This window comes from Oryctolagus cuniculus, chromosome 12 (genome assembly GCF_964237555.1).
Source record: "Oryctolagus cuniculus chromosome 12, mOryCun1.1, whole genome shotgun sequence".
In the NCBI taxonomy this organism is placed as follows: domain Eukaryota; kingdom Metazoa; phylum Chordata; class Mammalia; order Lagomorpha; family Leporidae; genus Oryctolagus; species Oryctolagus cuniculus.
The window spans coordinates 71,562,229-71,583,616 of record NC_091443.1 but is presented as its reverse complement, the minus strand read 5'-3'; the positions used below and the strand labels follow the sequence as shown (position 1 = coordinate 71,583,616).

The 21,388-nt window shown below is 40.1% G+C and overlaps 1 protein-coding gene across 18 annotated transcripts in view; it reads left to right on the top strand.

Annotated features, from left to right (window-relative positions):
* CEP152 (centrosomal protein 152) overlaps positions 1 to 21,388 on the top strand; it is a 90,661-nt gene that overhangs the window by 53,184 nt on the left and 16,089 nt on the right. For 10 of the 18 annotated variants that reach the window (XM_008269045.4, XM_070054151.1, XM_070054150.1 and 7 more), the window contains 9 exons: positions 3,206 to 3,328; positions 4,263 to 4,372; positions 5,168 to 5,296; positions 5,408 to 5,543; positions 8,077 to 8,262; positions 9,330 to 9,611; positions 11,584 to 11,715; positions 17,716 to 18,366; positions 21,132 to 21,273. In XM_008269045.4, the coding sequence (XP_008267267.3) occupies positions 3,206 to 3,328; positions 4,263 to 4,372; positions 5,168 to 5,296; positions 5,408 to 5,543; positions 8,077 to 8,262; positions 9,330 to 9,611; positions 11,584 to 11,715; positions 17,716 to 18,366; positions 21,132 to 21,273 (1,891 nt within the window). The remainder of the gene's footprint in view (positions 1 to 3,205; positions 3,329 to 4,262; positions 4,373 to 5,167; positions 5,297 to 5,407; positions 5,544 to 8,076; positions 8,263 to 9,329; positions 9,612 to 11,583; positions 11,716 to 17,715; positions 18,367 to 21,131; positions 21,274 to 21,388) is intronic. The other 8 variants (XM_070054153.1, XM_070054155.1, XM_070054154.1 and 5 more) reach the window with 1 other exon arrangement.

The window sequence follows — 21,388 nt, the reverse complement described above, 5'->3', positions numbered from 1 at the left end:
TGCAGATTTTTACTTTATGGTCTATCACTATTCATAGCAGTTTATATGAAGCTGAATTCTTTCTCAGAAACCTTATCTGCAGTTATAAATTCAGAATATGCTGCTTTATGACATTGCCAAGATACGATGTGATGACAGTTAGATACTGGCCATACATAGGCAGTGATTAGGAGTGGATGAAATATTATACCATTCATTCTTATTGACCGAGTTGTTAAGGTAGAATGTGAGACCGGCGCCACGGCTCAATAGGCTAATCCTCCGCCTTGCGGCGCTGGCACACCGGGTTCTAGTCCCGGTCAGGGCACCGGATTCTGTCCTGGTTGCCCCTCTTCCAGGCCAGCTCTCTGCTGTGGCCAGGGAGTGCAGTGGAGGATGGCCCCAGTGCTTGGGCCCTGCACCCCATGGGAGACCAGGAGAAGCACCTGGCTCCTGCCTTTGGATCAGCGCGGGTGCGCTGGCTGCAGCGCGCCGGCCGTGGCGGCCATTGGAGGGTGAACCAATGGCAAAAGGAAGACCTTTCTCTCTGTCTCTCTCTCTCACTGTCCACTCTGCCTGTCAAAAAAAAAAAAAAAAAAAAAAGGTAGAATGTGAGAAAGGCATAAGGGAAACCAGAAAGGCTTACTGATGGCAAAGCCTGGATAGGCTGTGTTCAATAGACAGTTCAGAAGGTCTTTACCTAGAATCTTTTTAGACACAGAAACTAGGAAAATAGCATGGGTTGGTATATTAAATCTCTTATTCTGTTGACGATAATGTGTTCCATATTCCTGAAATGCTTTTAGTGACATTCAAGTGATCTTTCTCTTTTTAAAGATCTTGGTAAAGGTACTAAGCTGTCATGTATTTGTGTTCGTGCAGTGGCTATGTCAGCACTGGCCATAAGGTGATCTTTGTGTGCCTCTCTAGTCCCAAGTATGGCCAGAGAGATATCAAGATCACCAAGAATAATTTGGAGGTTGCCAAGGACTTGTTTAAAAGTGTTTTCAAGTCTGACCGAGAACTCTGACATTTAGAAATAAAGACACCATGGGTGGAGGGGACAAAAAAACTAGCCATGAAAAGATTTGTCAGAGTACCAGTACAATGATATTTTCATTCCCAGTATAAAAAATTACCAGTCTGTAAAGAAATGTAAATATCATAAACTTTAAAAAGTAGAGATCAAATTAGAAGAAAAAGCCTTTCGCTTCTCGGCCTTTTGGCTAAGATCAAGTGTGAAAAAGCCTTCCTAGTGAGTCGGTAAAAATCCTAAATCTCTGTAGTACCTCCTCCCCACCTCTCTAGTCTGAGAGAAACTAAACACAGTGAGAATTCTTAGCTCTTTTCTCTCTCATTTTAAAGGTTTATTTATACATTTGAGTTACACAGAGGGAGAGACCGAGATCTTCCATCTGCTGGTTCACTTCCCAGTTGATCGCAACAACCAGGGCTGGATCAGACCGAAGCCAGGAGCTTCATCTGGGTCTCCAACATGGGTGGCATCAGCCCAGGCACTTGGGCCATCTTCTGCTGCTTTTCCCAGGCCATTAGCAGGGAGCTGGATCAGAAGTGGAGCAGCCAGAACTCGAACGGGTTGCTGCGACACAATGCTGGCCCCCGCTTTTCTCTCTTCTGGCTGGAGTAGAAGTGGCTGTGGGAAGGGTTGACATATGTAAAGAAACTTCAACTAGAGCTGTTGTCCCCTAAAGGATGTGAAGACTCCACTGCTCAATGCCACATTGGAAGACCAATCCAAACCCTGCTGTCTGTCACCCTACATGGGAATGAGATCTATGTACCTGCTTACTCACCTTTTCCCTCCCTCTACCCCAAGTAGAATGGACCTTGGTATAGGATGTATTTTAGACATTGTAGATGAGACCTCAGAGTCCAGATACATACACAAACCAACAAGTCAAGTAGAACATAGTTGTAATATATTTGTGTTCTCTCTCAATGAATAAAAAAATTAGGGAAACACTCATGCTCAGAGGAAAATGTGCATAGTTGTATAAATAGACAAATCTGGGATGATGAGAAAACGAAGAATGGAGGTATAACAAGAATTGCAAAGGAAAGCAATTACTAGATTCCCTTTCGACATCAAATACAATGATGTTTTAAAGATAATCATTGCTGGGGCCGGCAATGTGGCGTAGCAGATTAAAGCCCTGGCCTTCAGTGCCAGCATCCCATATGGGCACCAGTTCAAGTCCTGGCTGCTCCACTTCTGATGCAGCTTCCTGCTAATGTGCCTGGGAAAGCAGCAGAAGATGGCCCAGTGCTTGGTCCCCTGCACCCACATGGGAGACCCAGAAGAAGCTCCTGGCTTTGACTTGGTTCAGCTGTGGCTATTGCGGCCATTTGGATGGAGAATGAATCAGCAAATAGAATACTTCTCTGTCTCTACCTCTCTATAAATCTTTCAAATAAATAAAAAATAAATCTTAAAAAAAATCATTGCAATTGGAGGTGAGGAGAGTTAGAGTTAGACACCATTTGATAGTATGCATTTGTGTACTCTTTCTGGTAAGCAATTTACCAAAGTCCATAGCGTGAGTCTTAAGAATTTTACTATTGAATAAAGTATTTCCATAAGTTAACACAGGTATAAGTACATCAATAAAGTCCTAAAATTAGTGGGTATGATGAAAATTAGAATATTTGCATAGTCTTGAGCTTTATCATAAGAAAACTTATTAATCACAAATCAAAAATGAGTAAATTTTCAATGAAGATACCTGCCAGTCACTACTTTTATCAAGTGATTATTACCACTGATAATACCTGTGTTTCTTGCAAAGAACATTCATTCCAAAGTTGTATAACCTGAATTTAATAAAGAAATAAGCCCAAATAACTGGCTAGTACACTCTTAGAAAATGTCAGCAGTTGAAAAGACAAAGGTCAGAAATTATCCTAGATTGGAGGAGACCTAAGAGACTGACAAGTTAGCGTACTGTGGATTTAAGAATCGTAGGTAAGGAAAAGGACATTAGAGAACGATAGGAAGAATTTGTACAGAGTCTGTAGATTTGTTGAAAGTACTATATGCATGTTAATTTCCTTGTTTAATTGTGGTATACTTGGAGAAGATAAAGGTAAGTGGAAATTATTTTAACTGTGTCTTGCAATTTCTTTGTAAGTATTAACTTATTTCAAAAATGTATACTTAGAATGTTTTAAGACCCTGGAAAACTTTTTACTTCTTTTTAACATTCAGAATAAAACTTCGGAAAAACCAACAAATCAGTTATGGCCTGACCCTTCTACGTTTGATATGATTGTCAGAGATGACATTTTGCAACTTAAAAATGAAATTCAAGTTTTACAACAACAAAACCAGGTGAATAAGAATTTTCTACATTTTATGAGAATTTGTGTGCAGACTCATTAAATTCAAAGAATACAGTAGACTTTTCAACACTGAGACAATGCAAGTCAGTGGACAAGTACAGTAGTACGTGATGATTGTGGACTACAGTTATTTCCCTTTCCTGTTGGGTTACTGAGTAGTAGTTTCACTGAAACATACAGTAGTGGAATTCTGTGTCCCTTCTGTATACTGGCATGGCCAATGGACATATTTTCTCCTTAGCCAGCCCTTGACCAAAAAGCAAAACCTTACATAATATTTTTGACTTTGTTTTTTTTTTTTTTTTTTGACAGGCAGAGTGGACAGTGAGAGAGAGAGACAGAGAGAAAGGTCTTCCTTTGCCATTGGTTCACCCTCCAATGCCCGCCGCGGCTGGCGTGCTGCGGCCGGCGCACCGCGCTGATCCGATAGCAGGAGCCAGGAGCCAGGTGCTTCTCCTGGTCTCCCATGGGGTGCAGGGCCCAAGCACCTGGGCCATCCTCCACTGCACTCCCTGGCCACAGCAGAGAGCTGGCCTGGAAGAGGGGCAACCGGGACAGAATCCGGCGCCCCGACCGGGACTAGAACCCGGTGTGCCAGCGCCGCAAGGCGGAGGATTAGCCTAGTGAGCCGCGGTGCCAGCAGATTTTTGACTTCTAAGACTCATTTTACCAGCTAATACATCTCTACCTCTCTGGTTGAATTTTTTTTCATACATATTAAAATATGAAAATTTAACTTCCGTAAAAAAACTTTGACACGTAGCTTTCTTACAGAAGTAAAAGAAATGAGAGATTTTTTAGACTTATTAAAATACTATGTCAGTGTTACAGGGCAGAGTTCAAGCACAAAATGTTAAAACAAATAGATTAATCAATGAAAATAACACCTGTTTCCTCTAAATGGTTTATTCTTTTGTTCCTAGGAACTTAAGGAAACTGAAGAAAAATTGAGAAATACAAATCAAGATTTATGTAATCAAATGAGACAGATGGTACAGGATTTTGACCGTGATAAACAAGAAGCTGTGGACAGGTAAGGTCTATATAGATGCCTAATATCTGACTCCTAAGTCCCCTCCCCTGTAAGACACTACTCACCTCCCCTAAAAAAAGATTCAAGAAAAATGATGAAATAAACTCTCCCTTGTTGAGATTTTGGATTGTCAGAGATGAGTCTTGGACTTCCCAAATTAGAATTTGGAACATATTATCCATAGAAACAATGTTATGTAGTGGGCTGGGTTCTGCAGCACCACTGAAACTGCAGTCCACTGAAATATTTATGGCTCAGTGTTTGTTTTTTAAAGGCTAGTCTGGGAACCAAAGTGTTCTTTATAAAGAAGAAATCTATGGGAAGGGGGACTATGTCTTCCAAATACCAAGTCATGAACTTGGAAACAGACTTTTGGAGCATAACTTACCTGTAAGTTGGGCGCTTCTAGAATTTGTGTTTAACATGGAGGACTTGAAATTTTGGAACCATACCTTCAATTATTTGTATTAATCTTTTATAAACCGAAGTCTTCAATATAGATTAATATCCTTGTTTGAAGGATAGGGGCATTTACACATCCAAGTTTCTAGTTTTTCTGTAGAAACATTTGAGGAAAGAAAATTTGGAAGATTCTCATGAGCTCATTGTTTGTAGATTAATCACTGCCACTTTTGGTTGGGAGAAAGCAATCCAATCTGTGTTCTAGTTTGCATTAGCAAGAAAGGTTGGGAAGGAAGGAAAGGAAGGAAGGAAGGAAGACAGACAGACAGACAGACCATTTCAGGCCTTGTAGTGACACTGGGCATTGCTGTAGGTTCTGTTGTCTGCTTCCAGGTGTGAGAGGACTTACCAGCAGCACCATGAAGCCATGAAAGCCCAGATCCGGGAAAGCCTCTTGGCAAAGCATGCTTTGGAGAAGCAGCAGCTCTTTGAGGTTTATGAAGGGACTCACTCGCAACTTAGGTGAGAAGAACAGAGTTCAGCTGCCTTTGATGCTGTAGAAACTATACTCTCCTCTTACATGCCTTAGAAGAAACTTGCTTGTTTTGCATTTTCTGGTTTTGTGTTCCCAAGGTCTGACTTAGATAAGATCCATAAGGAGATGGCTGCTGTGCAGGAATGTTACCTAGAAGTGTGCAGAGAGAAGGATAATCTAGAACTGACTCTCAGGAAGACCATTGAGAAGGAGCAGCAGGCCCAGGAGAAGAAGGTAGCATCCAAGTTTGTGTTGTGTCTCCATGCTTTCACTTCTCAGGCCTCAGTCCTGTCGTTTAGACTTGTATACTTGTGGGGAAGTTATGGGGAAGGTGTTCCTAGAACTTTTTTTTTTTTTTTTGACAGGCAGAGTGGACAGTGAGAGAGAGAGACAGAGACAGAGAGAAAGGTCTTCCTTTGCTGTTGGTTCACCCTCCAATGGCCGCCGCGGCCGGGGCACCACGCTGATCCGATGGCAGGAGCCAGGTGCTTCTCCTGGTCTCCCATGGGGTGCAGGGCCCAAGTACTTGGGCCATCCTCCACTGCACTCCTGGGCCACAGCAGAGAGCTGGCCTGGAAGAGGGGCAACCGGGACAGAATCCGGCGCCCCGACTGGGACTAGAACCTGGTGTGCCAGCTCCGCAAGGCGGAGGATTAGCCTAGTGAGTTGCGGCGCCGGCGTTCCTAGAACTTTTACTTTGGCTCTTTGCCCTAAAATAACTCACAATATAGAGTGAATGTTGAAATGATTATCAGAACCTTAGAAGATATATATATATATTATATATTTTCACACACTATATAATATATATTATATATTATATTCACACACACACATATATATATGAAGATTTTTTTCCTTATAGGTTTACTCTAGAAGGCAAAAAAGAGTTGGTCCGATCTGAAAGGCCCTTTTCCTTCGTGTGCCTCCTCCTCAGGAGACCCTCCCTGGTCCTGTGAGCGCTCCACAGAGTGTTCTTGAGAGGCCAGGTCCTCCACCCTGTCTCTCTCAGTACGTAGCAGTCAGTTTATCTGTGCGTCTCATGATAGGGAAGGCGATGTTGTGGAGGGTGAGAGGGGAAGGTCAGAGTGTTAGTGTGGCCGCTGTAGTGGGACTACGGTAGTTCTGCGATGCCCGGTTCTTCCGAGTTGTCCTTGGCAAGTGTCTAGGAGTAAACTCACGTGCATACAGTTGTGCTAGCTGGCTACCTCCCCAAGACACTGCTCTGACTCCTCCTCGTACTTCGGACCAGCCGGCAGACCACAACTGGAAAGCCACCTGCCTCACGATTAGAAAATATTTTTAAAGCTGCGAGTCAATATCCTATACAGAAGTTTTTGTAGTAAGTTATATTAAAGCAAACTTAGTCCTGCAGAGTTTAAAAGAATAGTAAAGAGCAGGTGAGGAATTCATTTAATATTTTTATTATTTCTGAATAGATTAATATGATGAAAAAAACTTGCCTTGTATATATATCATTTAGAGGAAAAAGAACTTCTGAAGAGAGTTGTTTTAGTTACTGCTGGCAGTATAAAACTTTAAAAGAATCAAATTACCTAGAAATTGAGGACTTAGCTTTCAGTAATGTTTTAAAAATTAGGGAGAAGATCTCTAGTATGATTCTTTACTCAAAAAAATATATAAATTGGCAAGAACATAAGAGCAGTTCTCTCAAAGAGGTCATTCTTTTCAGAAATATATTTTTGGTACTTCTCAAAGAATGAGTTTTCCCGTAAAATTGAATCTTATATAATAGATCAGTTGCAATTAGTAGTTGCTACTGACATATTTTGGCTCACAAGTGTTTGTGCACAGTGAAAGAAGGAAAAGTTAAAACTGCTCTTTGGCCCTTCACAAAGAAAAACCTTAGAGGTTAAACTTATTTTCTTTAAAAATTTCAAATTATGGAGTAAAACTGACCGTTTTGCCCACATGGGTTGTATAGTTCTTATAAATTTTTAACACACTTAGTCTCATGAGCACACAGAACAGTGTTACCCCCCTAAAACACATGTTTGTACCATTACTTTGAAGTTACATTCACCCCCTACTTAAAGGATCAATGTATTTAAAGCATTAGAAGTTTTAATTTTTTCTTTCTCTGGAGATTCTTTAGTTTTCTGTTATGGATTTATGTAAGACTTTGTTTTTTTCATATCCTCCAGAAGTAGGCAAAGATACACCAACTTGTTTGCTAAGAAATGTTTCCTACATATACATTGCAAGAATCTTATTAAACTTTGAGCAAACTGGAGAACTTTAAGGGTAGCCCTTCACTGTAGGACAGAAGTCATTTCCCTGCTGCTAAGTTTTAGCAAGTTAAACAGTCTGAATACAGAACTTAAGAGACAGGCAATTCCTAGAGTCCAAGAGTGTATTTTCATGTTTCATGGGTGTTGTTTTCTGAAATGCTGTTGAGTCAGGCTGTGGATAAGAGCTACATTCTAGTATTTATTAGCACATGGAACTTTCGTTGTGTGTTAACTTGACTCATCCAAAGGCAGAAAGAGTCCTACTCATGGAACCCTTCAGATTGGGTGGTAATCAGTGGAGCTCATGGCTTTGAAGAGCAGGCAAAGATGATCAGTATTCCCATTCTAATTCTGTCTCTGTACACACTGATACAACACAAGCTAAGCAAGTCCTTCTTAGGAGCTGGAGGTTATGTTTTTCTTTTGGCAACCTAAGCCATACACAACAAGTTGAAATGTTTTTAACTTGGAGATGATTAGTTTCACAAAGATATTTACTTGAATTTTGTTTAAAGAGACAGCTATTGGAGGAAAGAGAAGAATATGTAAGCAAACTGCAATTGAAACTTGAAGAAAAGTACCAAGATGCTCTTATGGTGGAAAAGAAAAAATGGCTGAAAGAACAAGAAACTGATATTAAGCAGCAGGTTGAAAATGAAGTGGTGTTAGCCAAAGCATACTGGGATAAGGAACAGAAAGAGGTGTGGGTTAAAATTTCTTTCTGGACACCATATTTAAAAAAATGCAGTATTAACTACAGAAGACAATTTTTTTTTTTTCTGAACAGTCCTACAATTTTTAATTGCCAAGGACCTTCATAGCCACCCAGTCTACCTTTCAGAATGAGGCTCTTAGCAGCATACCCAACACCAGGTTCAGATTTTAATGTTTAGCCCCTCTTGACTCTTCAACCCAGTTGAGCATGTAACAGATTTTTGGGTACTGTATTGATTCCTCCAAATGAAACCAGGATCTGATTTCATATTATGAAATGATTCTGATAACTCTAAATTACTTTCTTGATTAATGAATAAATAATCGATGTCATGCAGAAGAAAGAAGTCACAGACATAAAACATTACTTCTGTTAGCTAGCTGGCAAATGAGATTAGGAAACAGTAGTTTCCTCAAAAGTTAACAACCAAATAATTAACCAGGGAAGTAGTTTGAGAGCCCTGGATACACAGGAGGTGGGAAACCAAAAACCAAGAACCACAAATTCTACTCTTCATGGTTTTGCCTATGATTGATTGTGCTCATATCTACCCCACTCCACTGTTAAAAGTGGAAAAAATCATTAAGACATCTTCCAATAGTGCTGCTCTTGAATGTAGTCTATTCTATAAAATTTCACATCATTACAAATAAAATACTAGTGTTTTGGTTGTTCACTTTTAGGTTCATTCATTAGGTTCATTCATTTATGGAAAGCATGGTGTTGATGGCAAAATACTCATTAATGTCAAAAGTTTTTTAGTGCCAACTTCGTAGTGGCAATAGAGTTGCATATTGAGAGCATGATAGTGTGACCTTACACAACATAATTAAATTTTCCATGTGATTTTTTTGTTGTTGTTATTACATAGTTAAGGTGAAAGCATAGCTTTCAAGTTAACCTTGAGAATATATTTTCATTCTAAGCCTCGTATAATTACTACAACTGTCTAGATGGTTTTCAAACACAGCTGTGGTTGCTTTTCTGGCTAGTTATTAATTCTAGTTTTTACTTCCTTGATTTTTTTTCATACAACTTTTCTTCTGAAAACAGATCAAACAAAAACTCATCCAACAACTTGAAAAGGAGTGGCAGTCTAAGCTGGATCAAACTATAAAGGCACTGAAAAAGAGGACCTCCGATTGTGGCAGCCAAACCGACCAAGTAACCACCCTTGATGTTATTTCCAAGAAAGAGATGGCAGACATGATAGAAGAGCAGAAGCGAAAGATCCAGCAAGATTTAGAACAGGAGAAGGAAGTAGCTATCAAGGGGGGTCTGAAGAAGCTCGAAATCGAATTGGAGCTCAAATACTGTGAAAATATTGCCAAACAGGTAATTGATAGGTTTATTCTAGTACAATGTTCAGAACTGCCTGTGTGTTCATGGAAACCTGCAGAATACTACCACTGAATTTATAATTTTATATTTTAAAATTCCTGACCTGGGATGTTGTTCCTCGGTTTCTCTTCATGGTATTTCTGTCATAGAACTCTCACCCTTCAGTGTTGTTGCATATATGTTCTTTCAGTTTACAAGGGTGTTCGTTCCTCTGAGATCAGTTTAAGCATTAAGATGCCTGAGGTTAACGATGGTGGTTTTATATCTGAATAAAGTGCTATTTAGTTATGAATCTTTCATATCTAATGTTATAGAAAATATCCCACTAACATAATTACAGATAACTAAATGTAGGCAAATAAGGTATGTAACAGTATTTGTGTTGCAATTTGATGCAGGGTGAATCTGCAGGCATGTCTCTTGGAACTTTGTCTATAATTTCCATCAGCTGCCAAAAAGTGGTCCATTGCCTTTGCTTTTGCAGCAATCGCAAAATTTTTAACTGAGGCAACATACTTGACTTGAAAGAAATCTCATATGAAGACAAGGATAGCCTGTGCTAATAGAAGAAAGATGAGTTATTACCAATTACAGTTAACTGAGGACTCTAAAGAGTCCTTTTTTATTTTTGGGTGGGATGTATCTGTTCACCCTACTGGAAAATGAACTTGAGGAGTTTGGGAAAATGGAATGCCCATGCACACAGTTCATTGGCTGTCAGAGCAGTGATGTCATCACCTGGCACAAAGTCTGAAATTCTGTGTTTAAACATGAGAGAATACAGTACAAAAAGGCAAAAGATGCCTTGATATTATGCAAATAGTTTTGACCTCACAACCCACCCAGCCCAGTCTCTTGCCTTTACAAGTGCCCTAAACCTTTATATATCTACCAGGTATTTATTGTTTTAGATTTACTACTTATTAACCCTTAAACAACCTCAGAAATAAGCCTTTAAAAACTAAACCTAGCTCTTGACAAATATTTGAAACTCTGCTTATTATATTATTCTACATGATTTTGCTGGGCATCCTTCAAGTTTTCAAACAGGCGAATACATGTAACGGTTTCGAGGGCATCACCAATCAAAAATAGTTTTCTGAAATGTTTACCGAAAGATTTGAACAGAATTAAGAAAATAATCTATAGACAAAGATTTGTTAAAAGATATACTGCTTTGTTACTTATGAATTACAGATCTTGTAAAGAAAAACAGTTAACATAATAGAAAGGAAGTGTTTCATGATAACTTGTTCAGGAATATAAATTTCCAAGGAATTTTATTCTTTTTCCTGCATTTTTCACTCTGGGGTTTACATGGAGATGTATGTAACATTTAGGTGAGGAATGCAGCTTCCTGTGTCAACTCTGCTGTTGTGCGTACATATGGATATATATGTGTGTGTATCTGTTAAAATGAAGGACTAAGGAAAAATAAATGATTTTCTGATAACTGGTTATAGATTTACCATCAGATAGGTCACCCTGAAGACTCCTTGTCTTAAATTTTTGCCTGAATAGCAGCATCACTCTCATTCATTAGTTTGCTAGGTAAGACTCTATGTTGGCGGGGTGGGGGGTGGGGGGGTGGAGTGTGTGAGGAAATGATAGATGTACTGATTGACCTGCAGCTGGCAACATGCAGCCTGAGGCCGGCTTTCTCCTAAAAATAAATACAAGTGTGTTGGAAAAGGCGATTACTGCTTTATACAAAGCATTCTAAAATAGCGTTGGTCATCAGAGTCCCACTTCCTATTGTGGCATTTGCATGAGACAGTGTGGGAAGTATAGACGAGAAAGAATAGAATCTGCTGTTTGGGATAAGTTAGAGAGCTTGTAGTCAGTGTGACTATCATGTTGTGAAATATAATGTAAAATACACATGAAATCATGGTTGCTGGTTGAAAATGTGGTCTTTTTGGAATTTTCTAACCACTTGACCTCTATCTTTTTTGATACCTTACAGGTGGAAACAGCGGTACAAAATGCTCGTCATCGGTGGCTGGAAGAACTGCCTGAGCTTGCGGAATATAAAGCGCGTGTCCGAGCAGAGCAAAAGAAGTGGGAAGAGCAGCAAGCAATCTCTGTGGCCAAACAGGTATGAGCTCTCCTGGAAGGAAACTTCTCTCCAGGACCTCTTTTCTCCCTTCAGTCTTGGGAATTCATACATGCTCAGAGTTGGTGCAGGATTAAAAATGACAATGCACATTTAGCATCCGCCCCGGGCCTCACAGATGGCCTCTATTTTCACCACCTTCAAGATGTTTAGGGAGAAACAATTGTATGTTAGCCGTTTAAAACTCTTGAGTCAGTATGGTAACTTTGACTTAGAAACCAAATTCAGTCTCTCTTGCTCTATGTTAGGTAAGATTGAGAGCAGGTGTTTGTCTGTTTATTATTAGATATACAGTATCCCTTCCCAAGCTTAAAGATTGTTTTCTATGCTGTTGTCAGTAGTCTTATAATTTATTCTCTTTGGTAAATAGGTAACTTCCCTTCCCAGAGATGTCATGTTCCTTACCTGGAAAACTTAGCTATTGTAACCATTTGTAATTTTTTTAAGATTTAATTATTTATTTGAAAGGCAGAGTTAGAAGGAAAGACACAGAGAGATTGTCCACCTGCCAGTTCACTCCCCAAATGGCTACAACAGCCAGGGCTGGGCCAGGCTGAACCAGGAGCTTCTTTTAGGTCTCCGACATGGGTGCAGGGGCCCAAGCACTTGGGTAGTCTTTTCTGCTACTTTCCCAGGCCATTAGCAGAGAGCTGGATGGGAAGTGAAGCAGCTGGGCCTTGAATCGGTGCCCACGTGGGATGCCACCGTCACAGGCGGAACTTATTGCTACTCCACAGCGCCCACCCTACCATGTTTACCCTCCCAGCTTAGTTTACTACTCTAACCCGGTTCTAACTAAAATGCCAACACACTGAATATAGTTTTGAAATTTGACATAATTCTAAAATTTATCTGGAAAAAAAGAACTAGGAATTTTTTTAATGTTCTAGAAAAGAAGTTGTAGTCTAGCCTTAACACATAATAGTGTTGTCACGAAATAGAATTCAGTGCAATAGACTTTATTTTTTTTATTTGACAGGTAGAGTCATAGTGAGAGAGAGAGAGACAGAAAGGTCTTCCTTCTGTTGGTTCACTCCCCAAATGGCCGCTACAGCCAGCGCTGTGCTGATCCGAAGCCAGGAGCCAGGTGCCTCCTCCTCATCTCCCATGCAGGTACAGGGGCCCAAGCACTTGGACCATCCTCCACTGCCCTCCTGGGCCACATCAGAGAGCTGGACTAGAAGAGGAGCAACCGGGACTAGAACCCGGTGCCCATATGGGATGCCGGTGCCATAGGCGGATGATTAACTAAGTGAGCAACAGTACCAGCCCCACAATAGACTTTGAAAAAAAAAAAAGAGATTTATTTTATTTATTTGAAAGAGTTACAGAGAAAGGGAGAGACAGAGAGAGAGGTCTTCCATCCACTGGTTCACTCCCTAGATGGCTGCAACGGCCAGAGCTGCGCTGATCTGGAGCCAGGAGCTTCCTCTGGGTCTGCGATGTGGGTGCAAGGCCCAAGAACTTGGGCCATCTTCCACTGCTTTCCCAGGCCACAGCAGAGAGCTGGATTGGAAGAGGAGCAGCCGGCGCCTATATGAGATGCAGGCACTGCAGGCCAGGGCTTTAACCCGCTGCATCACGGTACCAGTCCCAGTGCAATAGACTTTAAAAATTTGAAAGGCAGATGGGGCTGGCACTGTGGCATGGAAAGTTAAGCCTCTGCCTATGGTGCCAGAATTCCATACGGGTCCTGTTTCGAGTCCCCACTGCTCCTCTGATCCAGCTCCCTGCTGGTGTGCCTGGGAGAGCAGCGGAGGATGGCCCAAATGCTTGCGCCCCTGCCACCACATGGAAGACCTGAAGGAAGCTCCTGGCTTGGGCTTGGCCCAGCCCTAGCCACTGTGGATGTTTGGGGAGTGACCCAGGGATGGAAGATCTCTCTCTCTTCCTTTCAAATAAATTCATAAATATTAAAAAAAAAATACTACAAAGGGAGAGGGAGAGACCGTTATCTTCCACCTGCTGGTTTATTCCCCAAATAGCTACAACAGCTGGGGCTGAGCCAGGAACTTCATCCGGGTCTGCAATTTAGGTGGCGGGGCCCAAGCGCTTGGGTCATCTGCTGCTGCTTTCCCAGGTACATTAGCAGAGAGCTAGATGGGATGTGGAACAGCCAGGATGTTTTTTTTTTTTTTTTTAAGATTTATTTATTTACTTGAAAGTCAAGCGTTACACACACATACATAGAGAGAGAGAGAGAGAGAGAGAGGTCATCCATCCGATGGTTCACTCCCCAATTGGTCGCAACGGCCGGAGCTGCGCCGATCCCAAGCCAGGAGCCTCCTCTCGGTCTCCCATGTGGGTACAGGGGCCCAAGGACTCGGGCCATCCTCCACTGCCCTCCCAGGCCACAGCAGAGAGCTGGATTGGAAGTGGAGCAGCCAGGTCTCAAACTGGTGCCCATATGGAATGCCAGTGCTTCAGGCACATTACATTTGAAACATTTTTGTAATAAATAACATTTAAATTAAGAAAATAGAGAAAATAAATGAATCAAACATGAGAAGTATTAATAAAAATATTTAACACAGAGCTCATACAAATTTGTAAGAGAACTAGGAGTCCATGGATAAGTAGGCCAAGGATATGAGCAGATGACCTCCATGAAAAGTCTAACCCCCCACAAAAAAAAAATCAATGAAAGAACATTCATACCTAACCATATTAACACACTCAAGGTACCATTTTATGCTACATGTATAAATCATCCATAGATTGTAGCATCAAACATGTACTACCCCCCTGTTGGCACAAACATTTTGGAAAATAATGTGGAATATAACAGAAATTGTGATTCATACCTTGTATTCTTTATCTTACTCCACAAATTACTTAGGAATTAATTCAACATAAAAAGTTTGTTTTTGAGCTGGCGCTGGGTGTAGTGGGTAAAGGTGCTGCCTGCAGTGCCAGCATCCCATATGTGTGCTGGTTCAAGTTCCAGCTGTTCCACTTCAGATCCAGCTCTCTGCTATGGCCTGGGAAAGCAGTAAGATGACCCAAGTCCTTGGGCCTCTGCACCCATGTGGGAGACCTGGAAGCAGCTCCAGGCTCCTGGCTTTGGATTGGCGCAGCTCCAGCCGTTGTGGCCATCTGGGGAGTGAACCAGTGGATAGAAGACCTTTCTAACTCTACATCCAATTAGAGAGGCTTCCTCTTTGGAATAAGGAAATAAATTATTTTGGAGCCTGCACTGTGGCAAAGCAGATAGGGCTGCTGCTTGGGGCACTGGCATCCCCTATGGGTATCGGTTTGAGTCCTGGCTACTCCACTTCTGATCCAACTCCCTGCCGATGAGCCTGTGAAGGCAGCATGGGATGGCCCAAATGCTTGGGCCCCTGTGCCCATGTGGGAGACCTAGAAGTGCCTGGCTCCTGGCTGTTTCAGCCATTAGGAGAGTGACCAGCGGATGGAAGACCTCTTTCTCCTCTCTCCCTCTGGCTTAAATCTATTTTAATGTATTTTTAAGATACATGGGGTGTTTGCTACATTATCCTCTATACTTTCCAGTATGTGAAAATTTGATAGGAAATTTGATAGAGGAAACAAGGGGATGGTGAGAAAATTTGTCCCAACCCAGAAGTAAGTTGGATAGAAAATAGATATAAAGTAGGTCACCAGATCTTCCCTTAAGAACACAGAGGGCCCAAATACATGAGAACGCGAAATATAAAGTGGCAGCACAGTATTTCTGTAGCTTGTCCATTTCAGAGCCATGAGAATCACCTCTGGGAGTAGAGTTCCTGGGCTCTACTCCCAGAGACAATGACTTGGTGGGTTTGGAGTGAGTCCCAAGAAGAATTTACATTTCTATCAGACTCCCAGATGACCCTGCTGGATTTTGGACCCTGCTTGGGAATCACACTGTACTAGATAATTGTATCAGCCACAAAACATGATGTTATCATTATCCTTCCTCCAATCCACAAAGGAGCTGGGAAAAGGGAAATTTCATGACAGTGGCTAGAGAGAGCTCTTTTAAGAGTCATCAGTGGCAATTTAAAGCCGGTTTCTAGGGTTTATAAGTGGTCAGGTTGGTTCAGTGGTTCCCAAACTTTGCTGCACTTTGGAATAACTTCATGATCTTTTAAAAACACAGTTGCTTTCTCCCACCCTCAGATTTTGATTGGTATGGAATGTGGTTTGGGCATTAGAGGTTTTAACTGCTCCTTAGGCGATCCTAATGTATGGCCAAATTTGGGAACCATTGAATTGATTAATGTCAAATTCTCCTTGGAGAACTTTGTGTGAGAAGATGCCTGTTTTTTTGGTAAGGTTGGGCAGGTCATCCAATTCCATGGGCTCCCACCTCCAGCCAAATCACTTAGTAAGGATTTCCAGGCACCCACTGCAACATGATTTTCTGTAAAAACACAACTGAAAGTCTTCAAATCACTGCTGATCTTGCTGTTGTTAGCAAAGGGTTTTGCAGTAAATTCCTTTGTAAAGCTCATGTTAGCTGTTCCTTTAGGAGAAAATTTAGTAAGCTTGTCATCACCCTGAGCATAGATAGTGTGTACAGTTATCCCTTGGTAACTGAGCAGATTTGGATCCTGGAACCTCTTTGGCTACCAAAATCCTAGGATGCCCAAGTCTCTTAGATAAAATGGTGCAGTATCTGCATTGGACCTGTGTACATCCTCCCACATACTGTAAGTCATCTCTAGATGACATAAAATGTAAATGCCATCTCAGAAGTTGTTAAACTGTATTGTTTAGGAAATAATGACATGGAAAATGTTTGTTCATGTCAGTGCAGATACGTAGTTTTTACTCTGAATATTCAGTATCTGTGGTTAGTTGATTCCACGAATGTGGAATACACGGGTTTAGAGAGCCTGTTGGAGTGTTGACTAACTGGGGAGACCCAGTTCTGTTTGTTGATGACTGTTGTGTCCCTTGTGACTTTTTGAATTCTGTCAGGGAATAAGAAGTAAGAGGAACTCAAAATTATATCCAGTCCGCTCATTAACTAGATGAAGATACTAAGTGCTTCGTTTAACAACTTCCTGATAGTTATTGAATCCTTGTTATATACAGTCTTTGGGCTAAGGACTCTAAAATGGTTATCTCATGTCACTGACTCTTAAACACTAGCAAACTGGCATTCTAGTTCTTCCTACATTATGGGTGAGGAAACTGAGGCTCAGGCAAGCTGGGGAGTGGGCCCATGGCTCCCTGGTTGCTAAGCTAATTCCAGCAGTTTGTCTTCAGAATCTGTTCTGTTAAGCATGGTGCCAGGCCGTCTCTGTGGTCTCAGGCAGGGTTTGAGCTAGAGCCCGGGTTTTTTGATTCGTCTTTCACTGTTTGGTTGTAGACTGCTATTTCCTATGATCTGCTCATCTCATTCTCTTTGGCCTTGTCATTTAACAAGCTGTTCTAATTGTTAAGCTTATAAAGAAATTAATCAACAAGGAATTATCAAGATGTGTGACTTTAAGTGACATTAAGATTTCCTTATGAGCCTGCTTTTGCTTTAGGTAAAAGATGTTTACAATTTGTTGGGAGTTTAGGCTGTATCTATATTTTACCAAACTAACACTGAATATTTTTCTAACATTAGCTTTGGCTAACTATATAATTTTGTCCTTACAAGAGTATTCCAAAAATTTATGGAAAAATAGTTAAAAGATTTTTGTGCAAATAAAATTTGAAGTTCATGAATTTTTTTCATAATTTGCATTTTCCATGAACTTTTCAAAGATCTGTCATATGCCAATTTCAAATTCTAGTTCTCCATCAGCAATTAGTGTTTTGTTTTCTAAATAACATAAGACAAACTATTGAGTGATTTAAATAAGGAAAAAGATCTTAAAATATAGTGTAAGTATATTTTAATATAGAATATTCTTGCCTAAATTCACTTTTCCCTTTAATTTTGATTTTAACTCTAAGTTCAAGTGTTAACCCAGATAGTTCCTTTAGTTTAATTTCTTTGCTAATGAGGAGAATCATAAAAACTTCTGTTATGGCCTTTAGATATCACTTGCTGTTTGCGAAGCTAAAGAGAAATGGAAAAGTGAACTTGAAAATATGAAGAAAAATGTCATGCCTGGAAAGGAACTGGAAGAAAAGATTCATTCTCTTCAGAAGGAGCTGGAGTTAAAGAACGAGGAAGTCCCAGTGGTTGTCAGGGCTGAGCTGGCGAAGGCCCGGAATGAATGGAATAAAGAAAAGCAAGAAGAAATTCAGAGAATTCAAGAACAAAATGAGCAGGATTACCGACAGTTTTTAGATGATCATCGAAATAAAATTAGTGAGGTGCTTGCGGCAGCTAAAGAAGACTTTGTGAAACAAAAGACTGAACTGCTTCTTCAGAAGGAGACTGAATTACAAGCATGTCTAGACCAGAGTCGTAGAGAATGGACCGTGCAGGAGGCCCGGCGGATAGAGCTGGAAATCTCTCAGTATGAGGAGGACATCCTCACCATGCTGGGATTTCTCTTAAGGGATACTCAGAAGGAGTGTGTCAGTGGGTCAGAGGACTCACAGCTCATGGAAATAATGTCCATTTGTTCTTCGAAATGGGTGTCTGTGCAATATTTCGAAAAACTAAAGGCCTGCATCCAGAGAGCATTTCAAGATACACTCTCCTTACTTATTGAAAATGTCAGCCTGGAATGGGAAAAGGTATGTTCCTGAGAATGAACAAGGATAACTAGATGCTGCAAATGGTATTTTCCTTTCTTCAGTTTATAGTTTAATAGATCTAAGACTTATGTTTTTACCAGTGGTTTAAAAATCTTTTTGTAGAAAATCTAAAGGATTATATATTTTATTCTTAAACAGCAACAACAACAAAAACTTACTATTCCATAATGCCACAACTTTCAGGTAGAGCTTTTAGCCTCTAGACATTTTTTCTTAACGTGTATATGTGTGTGTCTGTGTCTGTGTCTGTGTCTTTCTTATATGTGAAAGGGCCTGAGATTTCAGGATCTGAATAACTCTCATTCCTATTTTTGTTTTTTGGGCCTGACCACTTCAAGAAACATGCAACATGTTAAACTAGTTTCTTAAAAGTTTTAAAAGAGTTTAGAAGCGTAATTCTTGTCCTTGATGAAAAATGCCAACCGAGTACATATTTACCTGTGCATATAGAATATTGAATTAGATATGTTTGTCTCTGAGACCAGCTTTTAGTTTGTGTGGAGGACCTGTCAAAAACCAATGCCTTGCTACTTTCTTCAGTCAAGTATACATGAAAGATCCAAAATGATATTGTGATCAACCAATTTCAACATTTGGAATTAGAGGTGGAAAAAAATGCCAGTATTATAAGGTTTGCCTCATAGATGAGTTGAGAAGAGTTAAGGCCCATCAAAGTATAAGAGATTCAAAGACAGAATTGAGCATTTGGTACTAATACCTACTGGAAAGAGTTATAAGCCAGGAAAAAAATCTGAGTTCCAGTCCCACACTTGGTGAGAGTTAGCTTATTGTTTCAAGCAGTCATTTACTGGCTCATCTGAAAAATAAAATACAAATCCCTGGGTGTTGTAGGATATGCATGAAACAGTGTGACCTTTCTGCATCATGCATGTGAAACAGTATGGTATGGAATTTTAGAGCTAGAAGGTGGCAGAAAGATCAGTGTACCCAATCCCAGTTCACCCCAGTTGATACTTTTATCCTTGATTTTACATGCTACTGATGAGTAGTTACGTTCAATGTAAAAATAACTGAACAAGATCACTTTCCATAAATACTGCTTAATGCATTGGGAACTTTTAGGGAAAATAGTTAAAATAAGAAAAATTATTTGTAACATGTTTTAAGATGAGAAGTGGTGGAGAAATCATATTATATACTTCGAAGTTTGCTTTCCTGAAAACGTGGTATCTGCTATGTAAACCATGAAACTACAACACCTTTCTCTTACCACTTATGTGTATAATCAACCCCAAGCGTTTTTTGTTTTTAATAGGGCTAATAATAAGGGTAAGCAGTGTTAAGGTCATCTGTGTGATTTAATGGGGCTCACAAGTCTATGGAGACAAAATCACATAATCTAGCTAGGAATTTAGACTTTCTCAGCTTTTATGTGGTGGATCAGATTCCATTCCCAAGAGAATGATGGCTTTGAAATGCCTTATCTGACAATTGTCATAGAAATAATATCTTACCTTTTATAGTTTTCAAGCTAACTCAGAATCTTGAGGTAAAGCATTGGTTATAAATTTGTAATAGTTTCCATAAACATGAGGAACTGTCATTCATAGTTTCTTAAATCTGTTTTTTAGACTTGCTCATTGAAATTAAAACAAGAATTGTTCAGGGTACATAAACAAGTCCTCGTTTATATAACTGAGACCCTCAAAAGTTTAAAATAGGTGTAATGAATGAAAAATAGTTTCCAAGAAAATGAATACCTTATCAAAATATGTTAATGCAACAGTACAAAATTGTAAAGTAAATTTTAGGTTATGTGTTCTGTCTTTTAATCATACCAAAGTCAAGGTAAAAAATAAGATCAAATGTTTGTCTTGTCAAGAGTTTTGGCCCTTCTCTAGCCTTAGGTAGAAGCCAAAATTGTTGATGCCTTTGGGTTCAGCTTTTCTTCCTTTTGGCTTGAGCCTCACAGCCTCTTGATTGGGTAGAGTTTTTGCCTTTTCTTTATAATTGTTGACCTGTTCTTGTTGGCCATCATAAGTAGGTTTCCTGACAGTTAAGTTAGTTTCTCATAATCTAAATCAATACTTCTTAGAATCAAGCATGTTTTACATGTTTTTAGTAACTAGACAAGAGTGCTTTCTCAGTGTCACATTCTGGCGTTTTTTGATTTAGTAGTGGTCTAAAATCTGAAAATATTGCTTTAAAACCCACTAGTGAATTTAGTAGTTGCGTTGCCTGTAACAGGGACTGGAACATAAAAATAATTCAATAAATGTTAGTGAAGAAATAGCCTTGTGCAAGATGTCTAATTTGGCTAAGCCTCGGTTTCTGTCCTTCCATACAAAATGGCAGTATATGTTAAAGTATTTAGAAGGATAAAAATTATTTTTACTGTGGTTATTTTTCATTGGAGGCAAAAGCTTGATAATAGTTGCTAATGAATTTGATTCCTGCTGCAGCGCTGGATTTTGAAGAACATTTCTGATTGCATGTTGTCTGTCTATGGTGTGATCACATAAACCACTAAAATTATCTCACATTCCTTTGTATGTTTCAGAGTTGAGCTTCATTCTGTCTTAGCCGACCCATCAGTCTTTTCTGACACTGTTCTAATAAATATGGTCATAAGAGAATCATTTATGATATCGGCAGTAGTCATGTGATAGTTCAGGCAAGATTTTTTTCCAAGCAACATTTTCTTTTTATGTTTTTAACACTTGAAGTGGAAGTTAGCGTGAAGATCTTTACTGGGTACTCACTATGAGGATAATTAATTTCAGGCAAGTATGGCTAAGATCTCTGCGGATCCTGCCGCCCAGGGCATTGGCAGAGGAGACCTGGGAGCAACAGCAGCCCTTCCTGCGTCTACTTCTGGACACCGCGCTCAGCCACTGGCCTGGCAAGAAACAGCAGCAGAAGCTGGTAACTGGATTTTGTTCCCACTATTCTTTGTAACATCTGTAATCACCATTCCCCAGGGTTTCTTTGAGGATAAAAGGAGATCAAATATGTGAATGGTTTTGTGAGTGAAAAAATG